Source organism: Colossoma macropomum, unplaced genomic scaffold (genome assembly GCF_904425465.1).
Source record: "Colossoma macropomum unplaced genomic scaffold, Colossoma_macropomum, whole genome shotgun sequence".
NCBI classification, from domain to species: Eukaryota; Metazoa; Chordata; class Actinopteri; order Characiformes; family Serrasalmidae; genus Colossoma; species Colossoma macropomum.
Genome location: NW_023494803.1, coordinates 39,572,327 through 39,595,252, shown reverse-complemented (window position 1 = coordinate 39,595,252; position 22,926 = coordinate 39,572,327). Strand labels below are relative to the sequence as shown.

General features: G+C 39.3%; 1 protein-coding gene across 1 annotated transcript; it reads right to left on the bottom strand.

Moving 5' to 3' along the window:
* Positions 1-5,846: 5,846 nt before the first annotated feature.
* si:ch211-266g18.9 (transforming growth factor-beta receptor-associated protein 1) lies at positions 5,847-22,926 on the bottom strand. Its single transcript, XM_036594043.1, has 12 exons — positions 22,839-22,926; positions 19,192-19,888; positions 17,322-17,516; positions 14,077-14,231; positions 13,456-13,538; positions 12,526-12,870; positions 11,615-11,672; positions 11,378-11,518; positions 9,597-9,737; positions 9,275-9,431; positions 7,416-7,837; positions 5,847-6,493 (listed from the first exon to the last, which is right to left on the bottom strand). The coding sequence occupies exons 2-12, from the start codon at positions 19,874-19,876 to the stop codon at positions 6,347-6,349; spliced, it is 2,529 nt and encodes an 842-aa protein (XP_036449936.1). The 5' UTR covers positions 19,877-19,888; positions 22,839-22,926; the 3' UTR covers positions 5,847-6,346.

Here is a 22,926-nt window from a genome sequence, read left to right as displayed (position 1 = left end):
GTGACTCCAAACTAAATAAGGTATGGAAGTGTTATGGATATGAAGTAATGGTAATAGCATGGTAAAAGAAAACAATAAGCATTCTTTGGGGACTATTTTGCATCACAACACCCTGCATGTGCTTTTCAAAACTATCGTTTACCAATGTCTCAGTCATCAGGCAGTGAATACATTACCATTTCCTATAATAACTTTCTGTGAGGGAGCTTTTAGAGGTGGATGTCTGGTTCCTATCACCGCCACTGTGAACAGTTCTGACTGTAAGTTTCTCTAAAACAGAGCATTTCACGCCAAACCGCTCTGAATGACTTTGATTGCATCTCAACTATTTAATTATGCAGAAATTTTGGGGAAAAAAATGGTAAAATTCCCCTTTAATTAAAAATATGACATTTTTGCAAAAGTGATGTTTGAACCTCCACATAACGTTAAGGTCTACACCAATTAAAGAACCACAGAACTATATGTCTAAGCCAAGAACCATTTAGGAGCATTTCATTTAAAGAGTCTGGAGAGGTTTTTACTGCCGCTGGCAGAAGCTTTGATGTAGCTTGTATGTAAATTGTATGTGTCTTGTTTGGTGCGTTTGTCTTTTTTGTACCTGCTCAGAAACTGCTGTTGCAAATTAGCTGAAATGGCTAAACTGGCACATTTACAGAAATGCTTATTAATGTGCATTTTCCCTGCAAATATATACAACATAAAGTAAAGCAAGCTGAAAATGTTGATATACTGGAAGCTTCAGGAAGCAGTGAGTAGGACAAAATCTCAAAGTGTCAGTGTGAGGCCTTACAAGGCAAGGAAAACACACACAGACTAACACATACTCTCACTAAATAGTGTGCATTGGTGTTTGTGTTGTGTTTCCATGGTCTTCTGTATGAGAGTGTAAATGCTGCTGAGCTCTAACCTAATCCTGATCTTAAAGAGGAATTCGACTGATTGTTCACAATTTCTGCGTAATTAAATCATTACAATGCAAGCAAAGTCATTCAGAGTGGTTTGATTTGAAGTGGTTAATTGTAGGGAAGCTTACAGACTCTGTTACGTTACAGTGGTGCTGATAGGAACCAGGGGGTGCAACACAAAGGCCCAATCCCATTTCACCCCTTGCCCATACCACCTAGCCCTACCCCTCCGTTTTGCGTGTTCACATCTAGGGGTAGGGTGTCCCGATTCTCGTTGAGATAGAGGGGTAGGGCGAAGTGTCAGAGCTACATGGCCCTCCAAACAGGTTTTGCAGAGACTCACTCCAAACAGAGTTATGAGAAAGAAAGAAAAACAGGCAAGATGGAGCACTAGAGACCAAAAAAACCCACAAATGTGAGAATTTTCACCGTTAAAAAAATATGATAACCCCTGTATTATCTTAGTTTAATGTTGTTTCAGTGTATTATGGTCCTTTTATTCATGATAAGCATAAGAAATCACTAGTAGTATGCTGATATCTTGGTAGCTAGCTAGCTGAATTTTTCATTCCACCTTAAATGGTGAGGTGCCAGAATGTAACTGCTGCACCATTTAAGGTGGAATGGGAAAATTCGAACAAGAAGCTGGAGAATATCTGACTTCAGCTTCATATCACTGAAGAATTAGGGGTGGGCGATAATAAATAATTGTCACATCCATCTCTCGCTAAAGGCAATCAAATCAAATCAGATAGCAAATATCCTGTTGCGGCTGTATAACTGTATCACCATAACAATGGAGAGAAGTGATTATACAAACGACAGAAATGTCTCATTACATGAGGAGGACAACAAGCTAAAAGCTAAAGTTTGCAAGGTTGCTAAAGTTGGCTAAGATCTAGATAACCTACCTCAGTTTGGCTTCTTTTCTCTGTCTAAAAGGGTGAAAAACTTGATGTCCATTTTGTGTTAAATAAAGAGAAAATGGTGTTCAATGGCTGAGGTAAGAGTTACAGTAATGCTAGCTTGGTTCTATATATTAGCCCATAGCTCAGTGGCTAGGCTAGCAGTCAGGATTGGTTGACACAACGGCGATTCCAAATAGACCTCGTATATCATTCTGTAGTTGAAGTGGAAGAAAATCACTGCTATCATGCTCTGTTCTACACTATAGGCATCAGAACTGCTGCACCATTTAAGGTGGAATGGGAGATTTAGCTGACTAGCTACTGAGACATCAGCATACTGCTAGCGATTTTTATGCTTGGTATGAAGGACCATAATACATTTAAACAACAATAAAGTCAGATAATACAATGGTGACTGTAATTTTTAATGGACAAAATACCCCCCACTCTTTGAAGGCATATGATTCCCTAAATGTAACTAAAGCCCAGCAATGAGGAGCTGAACTTTACCCTCCTCTGCTGTCACTGCAGACTGGCAGGGTCACCTACAGAGCAGCGCCAGTAGCTGTTAATGAAGTAATGCTCTTTTTATTTGAGGGTCCCAATTTGTAGGGAGCATTTCAACCACTACCCCTTCTAACTCAGTTCCGAGGGGCAAGGTGACACTCAAAAACAAGGGGTAGGGGTAAAAATAAGAAATGGGATTGGGCCAATTATAGCCATTTAATTTACTATACAAAACTATACATGTCTGTTTTTGTCTTACAATGCCCTGTATGTCCCCTCCACCCTGAAAGGATTTAGAAAATATGTTTTAAGTGAAAACCTTCTCAAAACTACATACACATTTGGCATTTGGTAGATGTTTTAATCCAGAGTGACACATTACAGAAATAGTGAATGTAGCATTAGGTGTCTAGCCTAAGGACTGTTATTGGAGTGACACTGTGTGCTTTCCTAGGCAGGAAAAGCAAACTCAAGTCTGCCATACGAACCACTATATCATAAATTAATATCTCAGTGATCAGGCAACATATTCATAACCCTTTCATGCAATAACTTTAGACGTCTGGTTCCTTTCACTACCACTATGAATAATTCTGACTCCTAGAATGGAGCATTTCACATCAAACCACTCTGAATGACTTTGTTTACGTCTTAAAGACTGAATTATGTAGATGTTTGGAAAAATCACACCTTTAAGCTTAACAAGCCTCTTTCACATTTTTTAATAAATGCAGTTTTTGGGGGTGAAAAAGTATTTTTCCTCATAATGGAATGACAAAATGTTCATGTTCATCATCCTGGGGGGATTATGCCCTCAAAAAGAGCTAAATACACACATCCACACACACACACACACACAAAGACACACACACACACACACACACACACACACACACACACATATATATATGTATACTCCAAGTGGCACCTCCTCGCCTCATTTTTCAAAGCCTGTGAGAGCGGAGAAATAAAAACAGCCAAAACATCCCTTATAGTTATCATCAGCCATAACTGCAGAGCTGCGGGAGGAATAGATACGGTCCATATACGAACGGGTGTCCATCCAACTTGGCAAAACAGGCTGTGTTTTAGTTTATTTGGGCCTTCAGTATACTGCCTGTGATGTAGCATTAAATAAAAAACACCAGGGTTGGAATAAAACTGCTTGCATATATTTATATTTGTATTTATATTTATGTACACAAGGCTGTGTTGTGGAATTATTGAGCACGCTCAGTCAGTGGAAAGTTTCGGGAAGCGTGGCAGGACGGCTGCGCTTTAAAGTGCCTACAGCTCAGTCAGCTGAGGTAGCACACAGCAGCTAAGCCTGATTCAGCCAATGTGGCTTTCAGCTGCACTGCTATAAAAGACAGCAGCCTTGACAGTGGCACAGTCTGTGCATCATATATCACGGCACACGAGGGGTGTATTTTTAAAATTGATTTATTTTTCCGCGAACTACACAGTCGGCACTGAAATATTGTTCATGTAAGTTGGCTTGTCTGGTGTTACTGGTGTATAGTCTGGGTCTGCCGGGGTCTAGCCGTGGTGGGACTTCATGCAACCAAAACAGTTCTGTGGGAGCAAATGAGACGCTGAGATGTTTATGCTTCAGTTTATTCACTCACAGTCTCATAAATGTTTATGTGGAAGGACAAAAATGAATAAAAATAAGGCGCGATATGTTCTAGCTAAATACATTATGTATGACTAATAGATGGACAAAAAATTACCAGCAATGATAAAGCAGTAGTTTGGTACAAAATCTAATTTACACGGTTTCCTCCCATTCCTCCAAACATAACTGATCAGCCCAGGCATGCCTGGTGTCTGGAGTCTGCTTCTTTAGTTTTGCACTGGAGCTAAAGGCTAATGTAGCTAACACATGACAGAATCTTACGGCCACCAATGATTATTGTGTACACTAAATGCCTAAATAATCACACTTCCTCAAAAGTTTAAGGTTTAAAATGTGATGTGTCATGCTATGCAGTATTTTTCTGCAGCATTTTATCTCTCAGCTTCTTCGGTTTGACAGTTAATGATTCTATATCATATTCATGTTTTTATCCATGAATGTTCTCTCACTATAATACCCGGCATGCATAGCACAAATATGTCATACAGCCATTCATCCCAGAAGTCATGTCGTCGTTCTGTAGTCTGCATCATGCCCATATTAAGAACTCTAGAGTCTACGCTGGATTTCTCTGTGAGAAAAATGAATGCTGTTTTTAATAAATCACTATTATCACTTACTGTGATAAACAAAAATATTCCAAACCTGGACATTTTTCCTCAGAATGTCATGGATCCTCTGAATTACGAGGTCATTTAAGAGTCAAAATATAGATGTTTCTACATACTTCACAAAAATGCCCCACACAAACCAGCAAGCTTTGTCCAGTGTAGTAGTTAAGTTGCATTGGCAGTAGTAGGGTACATTTAGGCCCAACGCCATTTCTTAATTTTACTCCTACCCCTTATTTTCGAGTGTCACCTTGCCCCTTAGAACAGAGTGACAAGGGGTAATGGTTGAAATCTTCCATATGAAATGGGACCCTCGAATAAAAAGAGCATTACTTCATTAACAGCTACTAGCGCTACGCTGTAGGTGACCCTGCCAGTCTGCAGTGCAGAGGAGGGTAAAGTTCAGCTCCTCACTGCTGGGCTTTAGTTACATTTAGGGAATCATATGCCTTTAAAGGGTGGGGGGGTGTTTTCTCTGTTATAAATTATGATAACCATTGTATTTTCTTAGTTTAATGTTGTTTAAATGTATTAAGGCCCTTTTCTTCATAACAAGCATAAAAATCGCTAGCAGTATGCTGATGTCTCTGCAGCTAGCTAGCTAAATTTCCCATTCCACCTTAAATGGTGCAGCAGTTCTGACGCCTGAGAGGCCAGAATGTAACTGCAGCACCACTTAAGGTGGAATGGGAAATTTAGGTTAGCTGGCTAGCTGCTGAGACATCAGCATACTGCTAGCAATTTTTTAATGCTTGTTATGAAGAAAATACATGTTTCAGTGGAAAAATGTACACCTATAGTGTAGAACAGAGCATGATAGCAGTGATTTTCTTCCACCTTAACTACAGAATGATATACGAGGTCTATTTGGAATCACTGTGGTGTCAACAAATCCTGACTGCTAGCCTAGCCACTGAGCTATGGGCTAATATATAGAACCAAGCTAGCATTACTGTAACTCTTACCTCAATCATCAAAAACAGCCATTTTCTCCTTAACACAAAATGGACACCAAGTTTTTTACCCTTTTAGCCAGAGAAAAGAAGCCAAACTGAGGTAGGTTATCTAGATCTTAGCCAACTTTAGCAACCTTGCAAACATTAGCTTTCAGCTTGTTGTCCTCCTCATGTAATGAGACATTTCTGTTGTTGGTATAATTCATTCACTCCATACAGTTATACTTAACACACACACACACACACACACACACACACACACATATATATATATATATATATATATATATATATATATATATATATATGAAGGATATTTGCTATAGGCTTTCCTTTAAAAGCAGCCCACCTTTAAAAACATTAAAAACGGCCCACCTACCAAGAATCCACCCTAGAGCAGTTGTAGTTTTTCAAAAGTCCATGGTGCATCATCAGAAGGGGGGTTTTCTAGTCTTTAAACTGGAAAATCTCACTCCAGAGAATACTGCAGTTAATCAATGGCTAAATTGTTGTGTCCCTTTAATTAATCTCTAATAGAGTTGCGCATGTGGTTTCTTACGCTGTATAACAGACTGTTATCTACATCGACAAAAGTACATCACATAGCTAAAAACAGTAGCAGCAGGCATCCAAAAGCCTGCATTTATGTTGTTTTGAACATACACATAATAAAAGCCATTTTCCAAGAATCCATAAAAAACAGAACCACCAATCAAAACATTTCCGATTAGCCACTAATATTTAGGATCCACCTTCTTGCTTTGTCCTTTTGAGTTGTATGACTTTTGCTGGCCTTTGTTCAGCCTCTGTTAAGCGCTCAGAGGCTCTTGTCTGCAGTGTAGCAGTGAGTGTGGATGAGCTCCCCAGTAGGCCTGCGCAGAAACTCAGGCCCCATGAGCTGCCGCCGACAAGAGTGACATACACGGCTTCTGTCGAGTTTGACCTTTTCTTGTGTTGCTTCCATCTGTGAAGAAAAGCTATTATTGGTTGTTGCAGAGCGAAATCAAACATGCTGTGGAGCACTGTGATCCATATGAACAGTAAAAACGGGCCTGGTCTTCTTAAACAATCCATCTATCCTACATATTTCTTGCATTTTATTTTTTCCTCTTAAAACCAACTTTCATGTGGTTTCATGTATCAAAAATAGTCATAATTAATGTTTACATGTCCATTTTCCAACCTCTCTTTATACCTTAGGATTAAACAGGCCGTTGCTGTGCCTTTAAGATTAAGATATGCAAATGACCTCTCTTCTGATTGGCCCTGTATTGTGCCTCATTCAAAAAGCAGTCCAGGTCTTTAACTTCAACATGAATGTGCAGCTAAACTGCTGCATATATGTAAATTACATCACAAAAACAATGCAGTTCTTGATACTGTGTCGTTAAGTGTGAAATATGCAAATGACCTCCCTTCTGATTGGCCCTGTATTGTGCCTCATTCAAAAAGCAGTCCCAGCTTTAACTTAAACATGAAATAGTGGGGCTAAACTGCTGTAGGCTGAGTAGGCTCATATGTGAATTTGTGACATCACAAAAAAAAACAATGCAGTTCTTGATACTGTGTCGTTAAGACTGAAATATGCAAATTAACTCTCTTCTGATAGGCAGTCCTTTGCCATGCCCTGTTCAGAAGGCAGTCTGGGCTGAAATGTAGGCTGCTTCAACAGGATTGAGTGGAGCTAAACTGCTGTAAACCTAAATGGGTCATCATAGGTAAATGATATCACAACCATGATGAACTCAAAACAGGCTGTTAATGCAGCTTAGCTGCCAAAATGGACTGAAAAGTGAAGCACATGCTCTGAAACTGCTTATCTAGTGAATCAAACTTAAAAAAAATAAAGTATATTTTGGTTTAGGCTCATTAAAAGGGCTGCTTACCCAGGCATGTTTGTGCCTGAGGTGCTCCACTTTGGCCAGGTTCTTCTCCAGGCCTCTCATCCTCCTCTCATGCACCGTCCCTCTCAGCGACTCACACAGGAAACGCCTCACCAGCTGGAGGGACCAGGAGCTGGGCAGGACTTGCAGCACCCTGACCAGATTAAAAGTCATGGCGTTGTTGTTGAGGAGATCCACCACCGCAGTCACGCTCTGATTGGACTCCAGATAGACCTGGAGAAGGCAGAGGAAGAGCTGCTGGGTGAATTCCCGGCCTTGTCCAGCAGAGGTCCTCCTGCAGTAGTTTTCCGCAGCCTCATGGTCTTTTTCTTGGTTGACTAGAATCTGCAGGGCTGTCCTGTGCTGGCCAGCTCGCCCCAGCAGGATAGCTTTCTCCACATGGAGGGCTGATGACTTTATTTTTGCTGTGTAATTAAAAATTGGGGCAAAACATTAGTTCTTGTCTACTTGGGCTGCATACATTGGGATTTTTTTCAGCAGAGATAATATATAAATTATAGCTTAATACAGGGGTGCACAACTCCAGGTGTCCAGCACAGTTTTGAGGTTTCCCTACTCAAACACACCCATTAAACCTACCAATTAGCAGATGAGTGTAATTAGGTGTAGTTGAGCAGTTAAATCACTAACGTATGCTGGACACCAGCCCTCCAGGACTGGAGTGGTGCACCCTTGGCTTAATATGTATCAATAACAAATATAGATTATTGCTGTTGAAACACAATCTTTCTCTCCAAAAAAGAGAATTTTTATTTTTAATGTAAGTCAATATAAGGAGATTTTTTCCAACTATTTTTGGACCATTTCTATTGGTCCATTAATCATGAAGTGTTCACAGAATGTGAAAAGCAGCTGGTGTTTTCAAAATAATGTAAAAGCAAATAATGAAAAAAATGACAAAAATGAAGATTTTGTCCTGACAACAATGACACTGTGATGCTGGCAAGGAAAAGGCTGAATTAAGACGCATTTTGAAGCAGAAATGCTCTTTGTTTGAGTTGCAAGCACACACTTACAGCTTCAAAAAATTTGACATTAAAAAATTCCTGCATAATTAATTGGTTAAGATGTAAACAGAGTCATTCAGAGTGGTTTGGTGTGAAACGCTCTGTTCTGGGGAAACTTACAGAGTCAGAACTGTTCACAGTGGTGGTGATAGGAACCAGACGTCCACCTCTAAAAGCTCCCTCAGAGAAAGTTACTACATGAAATGGTTAAGAATTCACTGCCTGATGACTGAGACACTGTTTTATAATAGTTTTCAGATAAGATTTTTAAAATTACCTTCATGGTGGAGAGGTAAAGCAGAGCCTTTTAAGGTAAAACAGTGCCCAAAGGTTTACTGATGCTCTCGGATAGTATATAAAAGGCTATATTTGTGTGTCAGTGTCTGATCCCTGGTTCCTATCACCACCACTGTAAAGAAATCCGAGTTTATAAGCTTCTCTAGAACAGAGCAACTCACATCAAACCACTCTGAAGGGCTCTGTTTACATCTAGAGCTCAGGGTCAGAATATACTGCACAGAAGAATGAGTAGCTATATTACAATTTGGCAAAAACAGATGTTGACAATGTTCGTCTTACCTCAAATGTTATTAATGAGCCAAGACATGTTTGATGTCTGAATTAAATTTACTTGGAGCAGAGCAGCATGCATTCCATGCTGGTCTAAGCTGGTCTGGGCTGGTTTATACTGGTCTAGTGCTGATTCAACGTGGCCATACTGGTTGACCAGCATACCAGCATCCAAAACACAACATATGATAGGTTTTGCTGGTGACCAGGCCTGCTGTGCTATGCAGGGAAGTCTAATGTAACTAATGGACATTTTGCCGTTACCTTGTACAGCATCAGTGTTGTAGATGGAGGAGTACCACAGTAACTGCTGCAGTTTTTCTCTCATCTCTGTGTTTACATCACTGTCCTGTGTCCTCTGTGCAGTCTGGAGGATGTGAGTGATGTACATGGTGGCCAGCAGAGTGTGGTGCTTCTCTTCCTGATGAAAGAGTGATGCATCTTCAACTGTTCTGCTTTAATCCGAATGAAATAAAACTGAACTCTGTAGGAGTTAAAGATCGCCGGCCGTGTTGCTGTGTATACTGAGTGGGTTGCTTAAAGCTAGCGCTCGAGCATCCAGCTGTGAGTGAGATGATGAACTAACCTTGCTGTGCAGCTCATGGACCAAATATTCCAAATACAGAGTTGAAGCCGCTGGGTAGTTTGATAAGAATGATAGAACTTCTTCTGGTGCAAATGTGCTTTGGTCGTCTGGGTCTCTTTTGGTAAAAATCAACACCCCAACCTAAAAAAAAACCAGGAACAATGCTGTGTTAATTAATAACACACATTTTGGCCACTCAGTGGAAGTATAAGGTAAGTGTTTCTAATAAAGTGGCCAGGGAAAGTAAGTATAAGGTACGTGTTTCTAATAAAGTGGCCAGTCAGTGGCAGTACAAGATAGGTGTTTTTAATAAAGTGGCCACTGAGTTGAAGTATAAAGAAGATGTTTCTAATAAAGTGGCCAGTGAGTGGAAGAATAAAGGAGGTGTTTTGAATAAAGTGGCCAGTTAATGGAAGTACAAGGTAAGTGTTTCTAGTAAAGTGGCCAGGGAGAGTAAGTATAAGGTACGTGTTTGTAATAAAGTGGCCAGTGAGTGGAAGTATAAAGGAGGTGTTTTCTAATACAGTGGCCAGCAAAGGAGGTGTTTCTAATAAAGTGGCCAGTCAGTGGCAGTACAAGATAGGTGTTTCTAATAAAGTGGCCAGTGAGTTGAAGTATAAAGGAAGTGTTTCTAATAAAGTGGCCAGTCACTGGCAGTATAACATCTGTTCAGGCCAAATCTCCAGCTTCTCTTCGTGTGCACGCATGTCACTCAGGTATCTGGATGGTAGATTACATTGGTGATTTACGTTGTTTCTATTTACACTAAATGGCCAAAACTGTGTGGACACCTGGCCATCATACCTATAGGTGCTTGTTATACATTCAGTTCCAAAAACATAGTCATTAATATGGAGTTTCCCCCCCTTTGCGGCTATAATAGCCTCCACTCTTCTGGGAAAGCTTAGTGGCTCAGTCATGCTGGAACAGGAAAGGCTCTTCACCAAACTGCTGCCACAAAGTTGAAGCATATAATTGTCCAAAATGTCTTTGTTTGCTGTAGCATTAACATCACTCTTCACTGGAACTGAGGGGCCCAAACCCTGAAAAACAGCCCCAGCCCATTATCCCTCCTCCAGCAAACTTTACTGTTGGCACTATGCATTCCAGTAAGTATGATTCCTCAGTCAGACTGCCAGATAGTGAAGCGTGATTCATCACTCCAGAGAACATGTTTTCACTGCTCCAGAGTCCAGTGGCAGTGCTTTACGCCACTCCAGCCAACGCTTGGTATTGCGCATAGTGATCTTAGGCTTGTGTGCAACTGCTCAGCCTTGGAAACTCATTTCATGAAACCCTGTGGCTGAGCTGTTGTTTCTCATAGATGCTTCCATTTTAATAGCACTTACAGTTGGCCATTGTCCATCCTATGACAGTGCCACATTTAAAGTCAGACTGCAAGGCTATGGCTTGATTTCATACACCTGTTAGCAATGAATGTGGCTAAAACAGCTGAACTCAATAATCAAGAGGGGTGTCCAAATACTTTTGGTCATGGAAGCGAATATGAGATGAGAAACTAGCTAAAGGAATCACACATAACAAACTATGTTCCATCAAGAGATACACTGAAGTGTTAAAAATAACACATCTTTTTTTATAAAAAGAGCATAAACAGATTTATCCTTCTTATATAACACCAAGACAACTTTGTCCTCACTTCCCCTTTCTTCTCTGATTGCTCTCCTGAGAGAGGAGAGCGCATGAAAGTAAAGCTGCCGTTATAACTCTGAATGGATTTGCCCTCCGCAGCTGAACTGTGTGTGTGTTAGATCACTTTCCTTCTGGTCCCTTTGAAGAACCCAGTCTATGAATTTCATGATGATGGATTTCTGCTTGAGCTGACAGAGAGTGTTCACGATGTGTGGAAACACACCAGGCCGCAAGTCCACACACACCCCATCCACAATCCGCACCCACGTCTGGAAAAAAATGCATCGGTGTCATATAAAATTTATGATTTTATTTTGTATTTATACACATACCACTATGATTTACTAGATTATTGAAGGAGTGACCTGAATTGCATTGAAATGTTGACCCTGGCTCTGGTAGAGCAATCCCATGGTGAAAAATCTGGAATATGAACACATAAAAGAGGATTTTTTTACTCTTTTTAGTCATAACATATGCTAATTAGCTACTTTATTAGGTCCATCTATTATGTATCCACACTTGTTGGCCATTTTATCAGAAATACCTGCAATAGATGGGCACTTTGTATGTTTACAGTTATAGACTGTAGCTCATCTGTTACAGAATTCATCCTGTCCAAGTCAGTGTTTCAAGTGTCCAGTGAGTGGAAGTATAAAGAAGGTGTTTCTAATAAAATGGCAACTCAAGTAGAAGTGTAAGGTAGATGTTGTTAATAAAATGGCCAGTGAGTGGAAGTATAAGGTAGGTGTTTCTAATAAAGTGGCCAGTAAACAGAAGGATAAGGTAGGTGCTTCTTATAAAATGGCCAGTGAGTGGAAGTATAAAGTAGGTGTTTCTAACAAAGTGGCCAGTGAGTGGAAGTATAAGGTACGTGTTTCTAACAAAGTGGCCAGTGAGTGGAAGTATAAGGTAGGTGTTTCTAATAAAGTGGCCAGTGAGTGGAAGCATAAAGTAGGTGTTTCTAATAAAGTGGCCAGCGAGTGGAAGTATAAAGGAAGTGTTTTTAATAAAGTCGCCAGCCACTGGCAGTATATGGTAGGTGTTTCTAATAAAGTGGCCAATCACTGGCAGTATAAAGGAGGTGTGTTTCCAATTAAATGACCACTCAATGGTTAGGGTAGGTGTTTCCAATAAAGTGGCCAGTGAGCAGAAATATAAAGTCTAATTAAATGTCTAATTAAATGGCCACTCAGTGGAAGTATAGTGCAGGTGTTTCTAATGAAGTGGCTAGTGGGTGCGGTATGACCAGTGAGGTTTCTGCAGTCGTTCTAACCTTTTGTGATGCTCCAACTCTGGCAAGCACACATGGAGTACGCAGTCATTAGGAGACGACACAAGCTGCTCCAGGTTTTCGTCATCGCCCTGCTCTAAATACAGTTTAAGTAGTGCTGTGTCGACATCCTGAGGGCAGATTTGACCCCGGACTGTCCCGCGGGTCTCTCTTAAGAAATGGCTGAGGAAGCTCAGGTACTGTTGAAATGTTGGCCAGTCATCCCTACTTAACCTCCACAGGTCTTTGGCATTGCTTACAGCAGGACGCTGGGATTTAAAGTCTGAACTGATGACAGTCATTGCTGGGTAAACACTGATGATGTCCCTCGGGTCCAGGCCACCTTTACTAAGGAAAAATATTTAACATGTTTAATGGTGAATTCTAAATGTTGAAACCTCTTTAATGGCCCACGTTCTGTACTTTTTTTCCCCCAGGTGTCCACTTATAATATTTGTGTCATTAAGGTACCAAAAACAGCCATAATTCATTTTTTCTTGACTATTTTTCTAGCCTCTCTTTATCCCTTAGGATTAAACAGGCTGCTTTTGTTACTATGTTACTGTTACTTTAAGACTGATATACGTAAATAGGCTCTGTTCTGATTGGCTACCCTGTGTTGTACCTCATTCAGAATGCAGTTCTAGCTGAAACACTCCTTATAACTTCAATGTGAGTGGGCAGGGCTAAACTGCTGTAGGCTGAGTAATTAAATATATGTAAATACATTGTTTTTGTGACATCACAAATACAGTGACAGCTGTTGTACAGCTTAACTTCCATATGTGGACCAGGGAATTAACTGATTTTTAAACCTTATCAATGTTTACATAATACATCAGACGCTTATTAAAAAAAGCATTGAGTTTTCTATTATATGTGCCCTTTAATGTCTTATGTAAAATATTCATTTTCAGATGTCTCAGCACTTACATGAAAAGCTCTTTGGCGTCGAGAAAAGCTTCTCTGTAAAACTTTAACCACCCAGATATGCAGATAATACTCCTGTGCAGGTTCTACAAGAGAAACATTGGAAAGTTTAGGGGAAAAAAATCTAATAATAAATGAAAAAGTTCATATTTTGAACAGAAGTGAACCGCATTAATGAATAAAGCTGTATTTCTTCAGCTCATGTTGTTCACGTTGAACAACATGATTAAAAAATAGTGATGGACGACCAACCGCGAATGAATCTGCCCTGAAATCTTGAGCTGTTACTTTAATGGTGGAATTAAATCTGCGTCTGTTCCCGTATAGCTCCTGCGATGTGTTTATAAGCAGCTCAAAAACCCAGCTGCTTAACCCTGCTGATCTGATGACATCATGACCATTACAGATACCATATACTCTACATGACTATTAATGTTGCTCCTCCAGTGTTTTTAGCCTTTAGCTGCTCATCAATATTAATTAAGTGTCATCTGAAGCCCTATAGGAGGTGATAATTGTGCGAGATATGCGTTCTGGAATGCAGTGGATTATGATTTACTTACATTTCCAAAGAGGATCAGGATTAAACGCATTCCATCCGCCGCTCCGTCAACATTTTCTTACCTTGTAAGAGTCCTCAGGCAAAAGTGCTTGAACTCCGTCCAGCAGTGTCAATGCCTCATCTGCTCGCTCACATCTGAGCAGGCCTTGAATCTGATCCTGCAGGGGCGTCTGTGACAGCCAGTGAATTTCCCTCTCAGCCACTACAAGCACACTTTCTAGATAGAGGGGCAAAGAGGAGCGATCAAAGTACAAATTACACCAAAGACAATAGCTGTCCAAAGAAAAACATGTATTCCACTGTAAAAAGCTACCTAAAAAAATGACTGGTAACAAGTAAATTAACTAGTTTTATTCAACCTAAATAAACACTTTGAATGAACGATTCTTTCAATGAATCTAGTTTTTTTTAAAGATGAATAAAACTAGCTCAATTGCTTCTTACCACATTAAGTCATTTTTTTAGGTAGATCTGATGAGCCACTTTTTACAGTGTCCATTTTTTTCGATTTTTATTTTTCTGTATCATTTGAGCCCAGCAGCTGCTTTTTACATTGTGTGACAATTTTATGATAATTGGATCAACAGAAATGCTCCAAAATTGCTTGGAATAAAACCACTTTACATTAACTCACACTAAAAGTAAAGACCATTTTTGGCCTCTCCTGAAAAATTACCATTATGGAGATACTTGTTTTTCTTTGGACAGTGACAAATATATAATATAATGTCTGATACAATTCAATACAATCTAAAACATTACAGTATACACCGATCAGGTTCTACGCTCATTGTCCATTTTGTCAGCTCCACTTACTATATAGGTGCACTTTGTAGTTCTACAGTTACAGACTGTAGTCCATCTGTTTCTCTGATACTTTGTTAGCCCTCTTTTACCCTGTTCTTCAGTGGTCAGGACCCCCATGGACCCTCACAGAGCAGGTACTATTTGGGTGGTGGACCATTCTCAGCACTGCAGTAACACTGACGTGGTGGTGGTGTGATAGTGTGGGCTGTGCTGGTCTGAGTGGATCAGACACAGCAGTGCTGCTGGAGTTTTTAAACACTGTGTCCACTCACTGTCCACTCTATTAGACACTCCTACCTTGTCAGTCCACCTTGTAGATGTAAAGTCAGAGACGATAGCTCATCTGCTGCTGTACAGTTTGTGTTGGTCATCCTCTAATCCTTCAACAGTGGTCACAGGACGCTGCCCACAGGACTGGCTGGATATTTTTGGTTGGTGGACTATTCTCAGTCCAGTAGTGACACTGAGGTGTTCAAAACTCCAACAGCACTGCTGTGTCTGATCCACTCAGACCAGCACAACATACACTAACACACCACCACCACGTCAGTGTCACTGCAGTGCTGAGAATGATCCACCGCTCAAATAGTACCTGCTCTGTGAGGGTTCATGGGGATCCTGACCACTGAAGAACAGGGTAAAAGGGGGCTAACAAAGTATGCAGAGAAACAGATGGACTACTGTCTGTAACTGTAGAACTACAAAGTGCACCTATATAGTAAGTGGAGCTGACAAAATGGACAGTGAGTGGTCATAATGTTATGCCTGATCTGTGTATAATAAGCTGTCATTGTTAACAGTCTGATTGAATATATAAGAAAATTATGCCAAATAACATTATAATACAGTCACCGGCCAGTCAGTGGAGAAACCCCTTACTTGTAGCTCCACCTCACTGGTGTACAGTTAGTGACAGTAGCCTGATTGAACAAACTGACCAATGATGAATGGGGCTACAGACTGTAATTGTACACCTACATAGTGGACCAAAAAAGGTATAGTACTCTGCACAAGTCAAAACAACCATTAAGGACAATTTATTAATTTTTTGGGTCCAGATTAAAAGCAACAGAGAAAATGTTCCTCCTAACAACCACCTGGAAGACCTGATAGACACCAAAACTGCCCCATCAGATAACCAGCACTTAAAGCTTTCATCTTTGAGAGAGAGGAGAAAATCAAGCTGCTTCAGATCTGAAAACATCCACAGGTGTTTCTGTCCATCCTTCCACTGTGAGAAGACGACTCAGCGCTGTGGGTCTGAAAGGATGTGTAGCTGTTCAAGAAGAACCTCACTGAGAAAAGGAGACGGACACATCAAACAAAGAAGCTGAACAATGGACTGACCACCCAGAGTCCAGACCTCAACACCACTGAATGTGTTTGATTACTTCAGAAAATGATCAACCAGCTTCTAAGACTGAACTTTGGAGGTGTGTCTGCAGATTCTTTGAGGAACTGAAAGTGAGTCTCCTGAAAAGAATGGAAGCTGGAATAAAGGTAAAAAATGGACTCAGTAAAAACTGAAACATGATGTTTTAGTTGTTGAGGCTTTTCTGCTAAAAATGCTTTTTGATGCTGAGAAATGAATAACTTGTACTGGAAGTTAAATAAATAAAGGGTGGTGTGCAGCTCTGTAGGTATTGGGTCATTCTACATTTTTGTGTCCATAGCGTTTACACATATATTACACTTAAAAAACATGTTAGGGTTACAATTTATTTATATTTGGAAATAAAACAATACATTATTTTAGCAATTACACCTTCTTGATCCATCAATTTAGCAAAATAGTTTTTTTAATCAATCATATAGAATTCCGAGCATGTGCTCGACCTCACAGTCATGTGTAAAGGGTGAGTCCCATATTTTGAGGTAAAACACATTTTTCTGCAATTTTAACTACAATATTCTATACATGACTATGAAATATATGAATTACATTCCATAAAGAAAACAAATGCCAAATAAATATTATAAAATATATAATGAAAGTTCCCCAGGAGTCGTGTCACTGGTGTTACTGCGTAACAAAAATCTCTTATTTTGAAATAAAAGTCACACTGATGACATCACTCGACTTCCTTTTACCTGTTTTCTGAGGATCTATGAAGAAAAGCACATGGTGAGTCCACTGTGTCTTTCAGTTATCAGAGATTTTCTCATTTAGCTCATGATTTCATATGAAGCTTTTAGCTGAAGTCACTGGTGTGACCAGCTTTATTCTGAGGTAATTGTGAAAAAATAGAATACAAAAGGATGACATTACATATTTTGGTGGAAATTCCATGACTGACAACATGTGGTTTGATGCTCTGTAGCAGCCATTCTGTAAAATGTATTGTTCATTAAAAATGTCTCTGGTGTTACCTTTCTTATGTGGAACACCGATGACGATCAGTAACACCAGTGACTCCTATGGATAAATATAAAAAAGTGGACATTTCTGTAGAATGACCCTATTTCTTCCTACACAGCTGATTGTAAGTCAGAGACTGACCTGTGGTGGAGAGAAGAGCTTTGGCGCTTTGCATGGAAATCGTCTGTTTGAGCCGCTGGTCCAGCATGCTGTAGATATAAAGGGTCTGACTCTGCAGAGCCAGCACATAGGGGAAATCTACCACCGCGTCCAGAACCCCATCAGGCAACTGCACAGGAGGCCGTTCAGACACACCGTCCTTCATCACAAACATGCCTGTGCAAAAATCAGCTCTGCTCAGTTCAGCTCAACACATCTCAGCTGATTTGCTTCAGCTCAATTGAAATACATCACCCGGTCTGCTTTGTTGCTGTAAATACCCTGTATGGAGGTGTATATCACCCTTTGTGGCTGTCTTTGTATTTATTTGTATTTGTTTCTTTTGTTCTTTGTTTCGTTCTCGTGTTCTGATGTTCTTTTATGTTTGCTTCAGTTTCACCAAGACAAAGTCTCTGTTTGTAAAATTGCACTTGGCCAGTGAAGTTACTCTGACATTAGATTTTCAATGCAATTTGATTCAGTTCATATGCATTAATTTTAGGTATATTTGCTTTTTTTTTAACCCCATAAACTCTAAAGGTCTGTCTGTGGGTTCGCATTTTAATTCCTCACAGAATTACAGAGCGTACACAGTTTCATAGTAGATATTGAGTAATAATTGTTGTAACTTAATGTTTAATAGTAGTTCCAGGATAATTCCTAGTAAATATCAAATAATTTATAATATATACTGAATAATTCACAGAAGTTACTATTAATGCTGAATAATTAATAAAAGATACTGAATGATTTATAGTAATTACTAAAAAATACAATGGATTAATGAATAATTATTAGCAGATACTGAATAAATCAAAGTAGATATAAAATAACATTCAGAAATGGGTGTATAATTTATAACAGTTGCTAAAAAATCATAGTAGTCACTCCATAATTTATAGAAGGTGCTAAATAATAAATAATAGTCACTAAATAAGTAATATTGGTTACTGAACAGTTCACAGTAAATATTGATCAATTCATAGTAGATTCTGAAGAATCAATGTAAGACACTGAATAACTCAGCAGATACTAAATATTCATACTGAATAATTTATAATAGTTACTGAACAATTCACAACTGTCAATAAATATTGAATAATTCATAGTAGATATGGAATAATTCACAGAACTTAGTGTATAATTTATAAGAGTTAATAAAAAATCATAGTAGTTGCTGAATAATTCATAGAGGGATACTTAATGATAAATAATAGTCACTAAATAATTAATATTGGTTACTGAACAGTTCAAAGTAAATATTGTTCAATTCATAGTGTATACTGAGGAATTAACGGAAGATACTCAATAATTCATAGTAGATGCTGAATAATTCATACTGAATAACTTATAGTCGCTACTGAATAATTCATTGTAGATACTGAATAATTCAGAGTAGATACAGAATAATTTATAGCAAATACTGAATAATTCATAGTAGATACTAAATAATTTATAGTAGATACTGAATAATTTATAGTAGTTACCGAATAATTAATAGTAGCTACTGAATAATTCATAGTATATGCTAAATAATTCATAGTAGATGCTGAATAATTTATAGTAGTTACTGAATAATTCATAGTAGTTAAAGAATATTTTATAGTAGATGCTGAATAATTCATATTAGATACTCAATAATTCATAGTAGATACTGAATAATTCATAGTAGATACTGAATAATTCATAGTAGATGCTGAACACTTCATTTCACTGAACACTTCAAGTTATTTGAAAATAATAAAATAATAAGCCTCAAGATGCATTAATAACTGAATAATAGGCTCGATTTCAAGGGTTGACATGTTTCACTGTTTGTGGATGTGTGTTCGTGTTGGTGAATCAGCCTCACCCAGATTTCCAGGCCCGTTTAGGAGGAACTCTCCTTTCCCGCTTTCACTGACGATGATGTTTTGTTTTGCGTGGTCGTGTGGGAACAGATCGAGAGTGCTCTGAGTGAAGTAATCGTGGAGAATGTATCTGTCAGTCGTGGCCACACAAAGACAGGTCTCATACACGGCCAGAGCCACGGGGTCCTGAGGCAGAGCCACATGGCCCACACTCTCCCATCTGTCCACATACACCTTGTGAATGCTCAGCACTCTGCGTTTGGTGGAGGCTGTGAAGAGACTGACGAAAACAGGCTGAGAGTGAGCAGCAGGCTGGCTGACGTAAAACACAGAGACGTTCTGGATCTTCTTCAGGCCTGGGACGGGCTCCAGGGAGAACATGTTTAGCGTGGTGACAGAGCCGTCCCAGAGCACGAGAAGGTGGTTCAGAACTGGGACTGCCTTCAGCTGGCTGACGACCCCACCCCGGCCCATCTGCCTCCTCCCCACCTCGCGCACTCTTTCAGGCCTTTCTCCACCACTCGAGCTCAACACACTCAGATGCTGAACCGTTCCGTCCTTTAATCCGACATAAAGGTTGCTGCAGAACCACTCCACGCACTCAATGGTGGATCTGTCTTTGCCTTTGCCAGTGGGCGCCTTCTCAAAGAGCCGTGCAGAACTAAAGATGCTCAGATTTTCCTCCATGTTTGGATGACTCTGGTAAAACCACACAGTAAAAATAGACAATAAACAGAGGAAAGTCTTTAAAAAGAACACAAGGTAAAGCTTCTTGTTGTGGCAGGTGAAATCATCCTAAATCTAGTCTATATATACTGTATCCAGACGGCTCTTCTAATGAGTGAATTCAGCTCTAGAGCAGCAGCACTGGTCCCTAAGGTCACCATGCCCAATGCCAAGTGTGGGCTAGAGGCTTCCCACAGCATTGGGAATCAGTTGAATTGTGTTCTCTGGAGTGATGAAGCTCCATCCAATAGCTTTGAGGTGAGTTGGAGTGATCCAGAACTGACCATCTAACATCAGTACCTGACCTCATTAATGCTCAATCAGGTCCTCACAGCAATGTTCTAACATCTAGGGTAAAGCCTTCCCAGAATAATACTCTCTATTTCACATTTCACATTGAACTTAATTGAATTATGGAAAGTATTTCCACAGAATTAAATAGGTTTCTTTCAAAATAGGGTAATTTAGTTGATCCAGCATAATTTACTTAAATCACATTCCCAACTCAATGCATTAAAGTCCATATTGGTCCAACTTATCTTACCAGAGTTGGTTTAACAGGTAGTTTACAGTAAGTTTAGAACCACATTCAGCAATATGGAATATGATAAAGTACATTAACAAGGCTGGGCAACTGACCAAAATATTTTTCAAAAATGAAAAAAAGCATATGCATAACGGTAGTAAACTGGCACTGGGGCAGTGCCCCTCTGGTCTCTGGGGTGGGACCCTTAAGTACCTTTAGTCAGGGAACATAACTGTACCATAATCCACTGAAATGATATTCTCTAAGCTGTACTGACTCCACACACCCCGTCTCGTCTCCAGGACTTTATTTTACTGTTCTGTTTTGAAACATTTGGTTATGAAAATACAAATACAAACTTTTCACCTGGAGAAACTTATTTAAAGCTCACAACTGGACCTTAAAACCACTGTTTTACCTTTGAGACAACATTTATATTGTTTGTACCTTGATGAACGAAAAATGTACCTGAACAGAACCTTTATTTCTGACAGTGAAAGAGGAAAGACACATCTAATATGTAAATAGATGAAGCCAGGAGCCAGTAAAATCTCTGAATACAAAAAATAATATAATATAATATAATATAATATAATATAATATAATATAATATCATGTCCTCCAAACTCAAAATAGTTGAATAATGTGGGACGTGCCCTATTCTGAGTACAACAGGCGTAATTTATTTGAGTGTGCCTCTCGTGATAGATGGTGGAAGAGGCTGAAAAACCCAATTCAATCTCTTTTATTTGACTTGATTGACTTTGGTTGATTTAATGGGATGAATATGTCCTTTTAATCCTATTGTTTTAAGTACATTTTAAAAATGGGTCAATTAATACCAACCTATTTGTTTTCTTAACAAGTAGAAGAGCCAGTTCATAATTCAAATTTCATTTTTATTTTGCTTTGTAATTTTAATGATTGTTCTCTTTCATAATTATTGTTTTAACTGTGTTTTAATCACATTTCTCAATACATTCTCAATCAATACATTCAAATGTAATTTGAATCGTCTTTGTATTCCATCATTTGTAAAGCACTTTGAATGACTGCAGTGTGTGAAAGGTGCCATATAAATGAACTGGTCTTGCCTTGCCTGTGTTTTCTGAGTGCAGAAGAAACACCGGAGAAGCAGGGGTACAGACTTTTGGACATATAGCATCTCAAACATTTCTTACTGTGAGATTGTTGTAAGAAAACTCCAACCTTTAAGATGATTTCACTTGGCAGGATATCACTGTTTGCAGCGTTTTTAAAGGTGTCCCGTTTCTCACATCCAATTAGGATTGCTCTCTTTTACTCTCTGGGCCGTGAACGCGGCGTTTAATATGTTTTAATGTTAGCAGTTCCTTCCGCCAAATTATAGTTCCTTAACAAGCAGCTTGTTGCTACGTCAGAGTAACGAGCTCCGCCCACCCGCTGTACAGCTGGCAGTTCGTTCTCCAGCTCCTTATACTAAATTCCCAAACTGTCATCACCACTGAGCAGCTTTTCAGTCGGCAGCTGTGACAGAGGAACAGCTAAACAAACCCAAACCATTCGCCAAACTAAATGGGCTGTAAGATGCTTTACAGACTGGCTGGAACAAAACAACATTAATACTGATCTGGCAAAAATGGACAAAACTGAGCTAAACTTGATATTGCGGCAGTTTTATAGCTCAGTCCGACATTTCTGGCTGATTCCAGGTTGTTTAGCTGTTCTTCTGTCACAGCTGCCGACTGAAAAGCTGCTCAGTGGTGATGACAGTTTGGGAATTTAGTGTTGTCTCATCTTCAGAGTCTGACCAAATCGGCTGTCGGTCAAATGTGATCTTAAAAGTGTCCATTTTCTGTTTGTGGCAAAGTAAGAAGTAAAAACGTTCAAATGTCTTGAGCGTCTCCTACAGCTGTCAAAGTCGTTGCTTAGCAGCGTCTCAGCGGAGTGATACAGTGAAAAAAAAGTGATGTTATGGCAAAATAACAGCACAGTTAGGACGCTTCTCAACCAATCAGCTTACGTGACCAGAACTAACTGTTGTATAATTTCATTAAAAATTGTTCTCGTTATTTTATCCATATCTCTGATAGAAAGCAAACAATTAGAGCACATTTTTTGTCAAATATAATGCAATGAGTGATTCTTTACCAGGAGAAAGCATCTTAAACGCATGCAATATATAATATTTCTCAAATTAGATTACATTGAGAAGATTATTCAACCTATTTCTAGACATTATTACTTATATAAAGTGATCTTATCAAATGAGATGATCTTACTGCACTGACAGAAATGAATATTCACTAAAAATATCCACTGCGCACGTTTCAGCTTTGTGAGCGCACACATTATTTTCAACTTCAGCACAAATGATTCACTAATACTGCTGTATTTATATAGTGTGTGATTGCTCACCTCTGTAGTGCTGCGCTCGTCCTGCCACAGAAAAGAACCACTTTTCTCTCTGCGTGTATTTTGACCTCACCATGTGACTCATCCTGTG

Coding starts and splice junctions, on each gene's coding strand:
- si:ch211-266g18.9 (XM_036594043.1), bottom strand. CDS start 19,876: ATGGAGGAAAATCTGAGCATCTTTAGTTCTGCACGGCTCTTTGAGAAG. Junction 9,432..9,596: donor TCCATGAGCTGCACAGCAAG/GTTAGTTCATCA, acceptor CTCTTTCATCAG/GAAGAGAAGCACCACACTCT. Junction 7,838..9,274: donor CAACACTGATGCTGTACAAG/GTAACGGCAAAA, acceptor TTAATTACACAG/CAAAAATAAAGTCATCAGCC.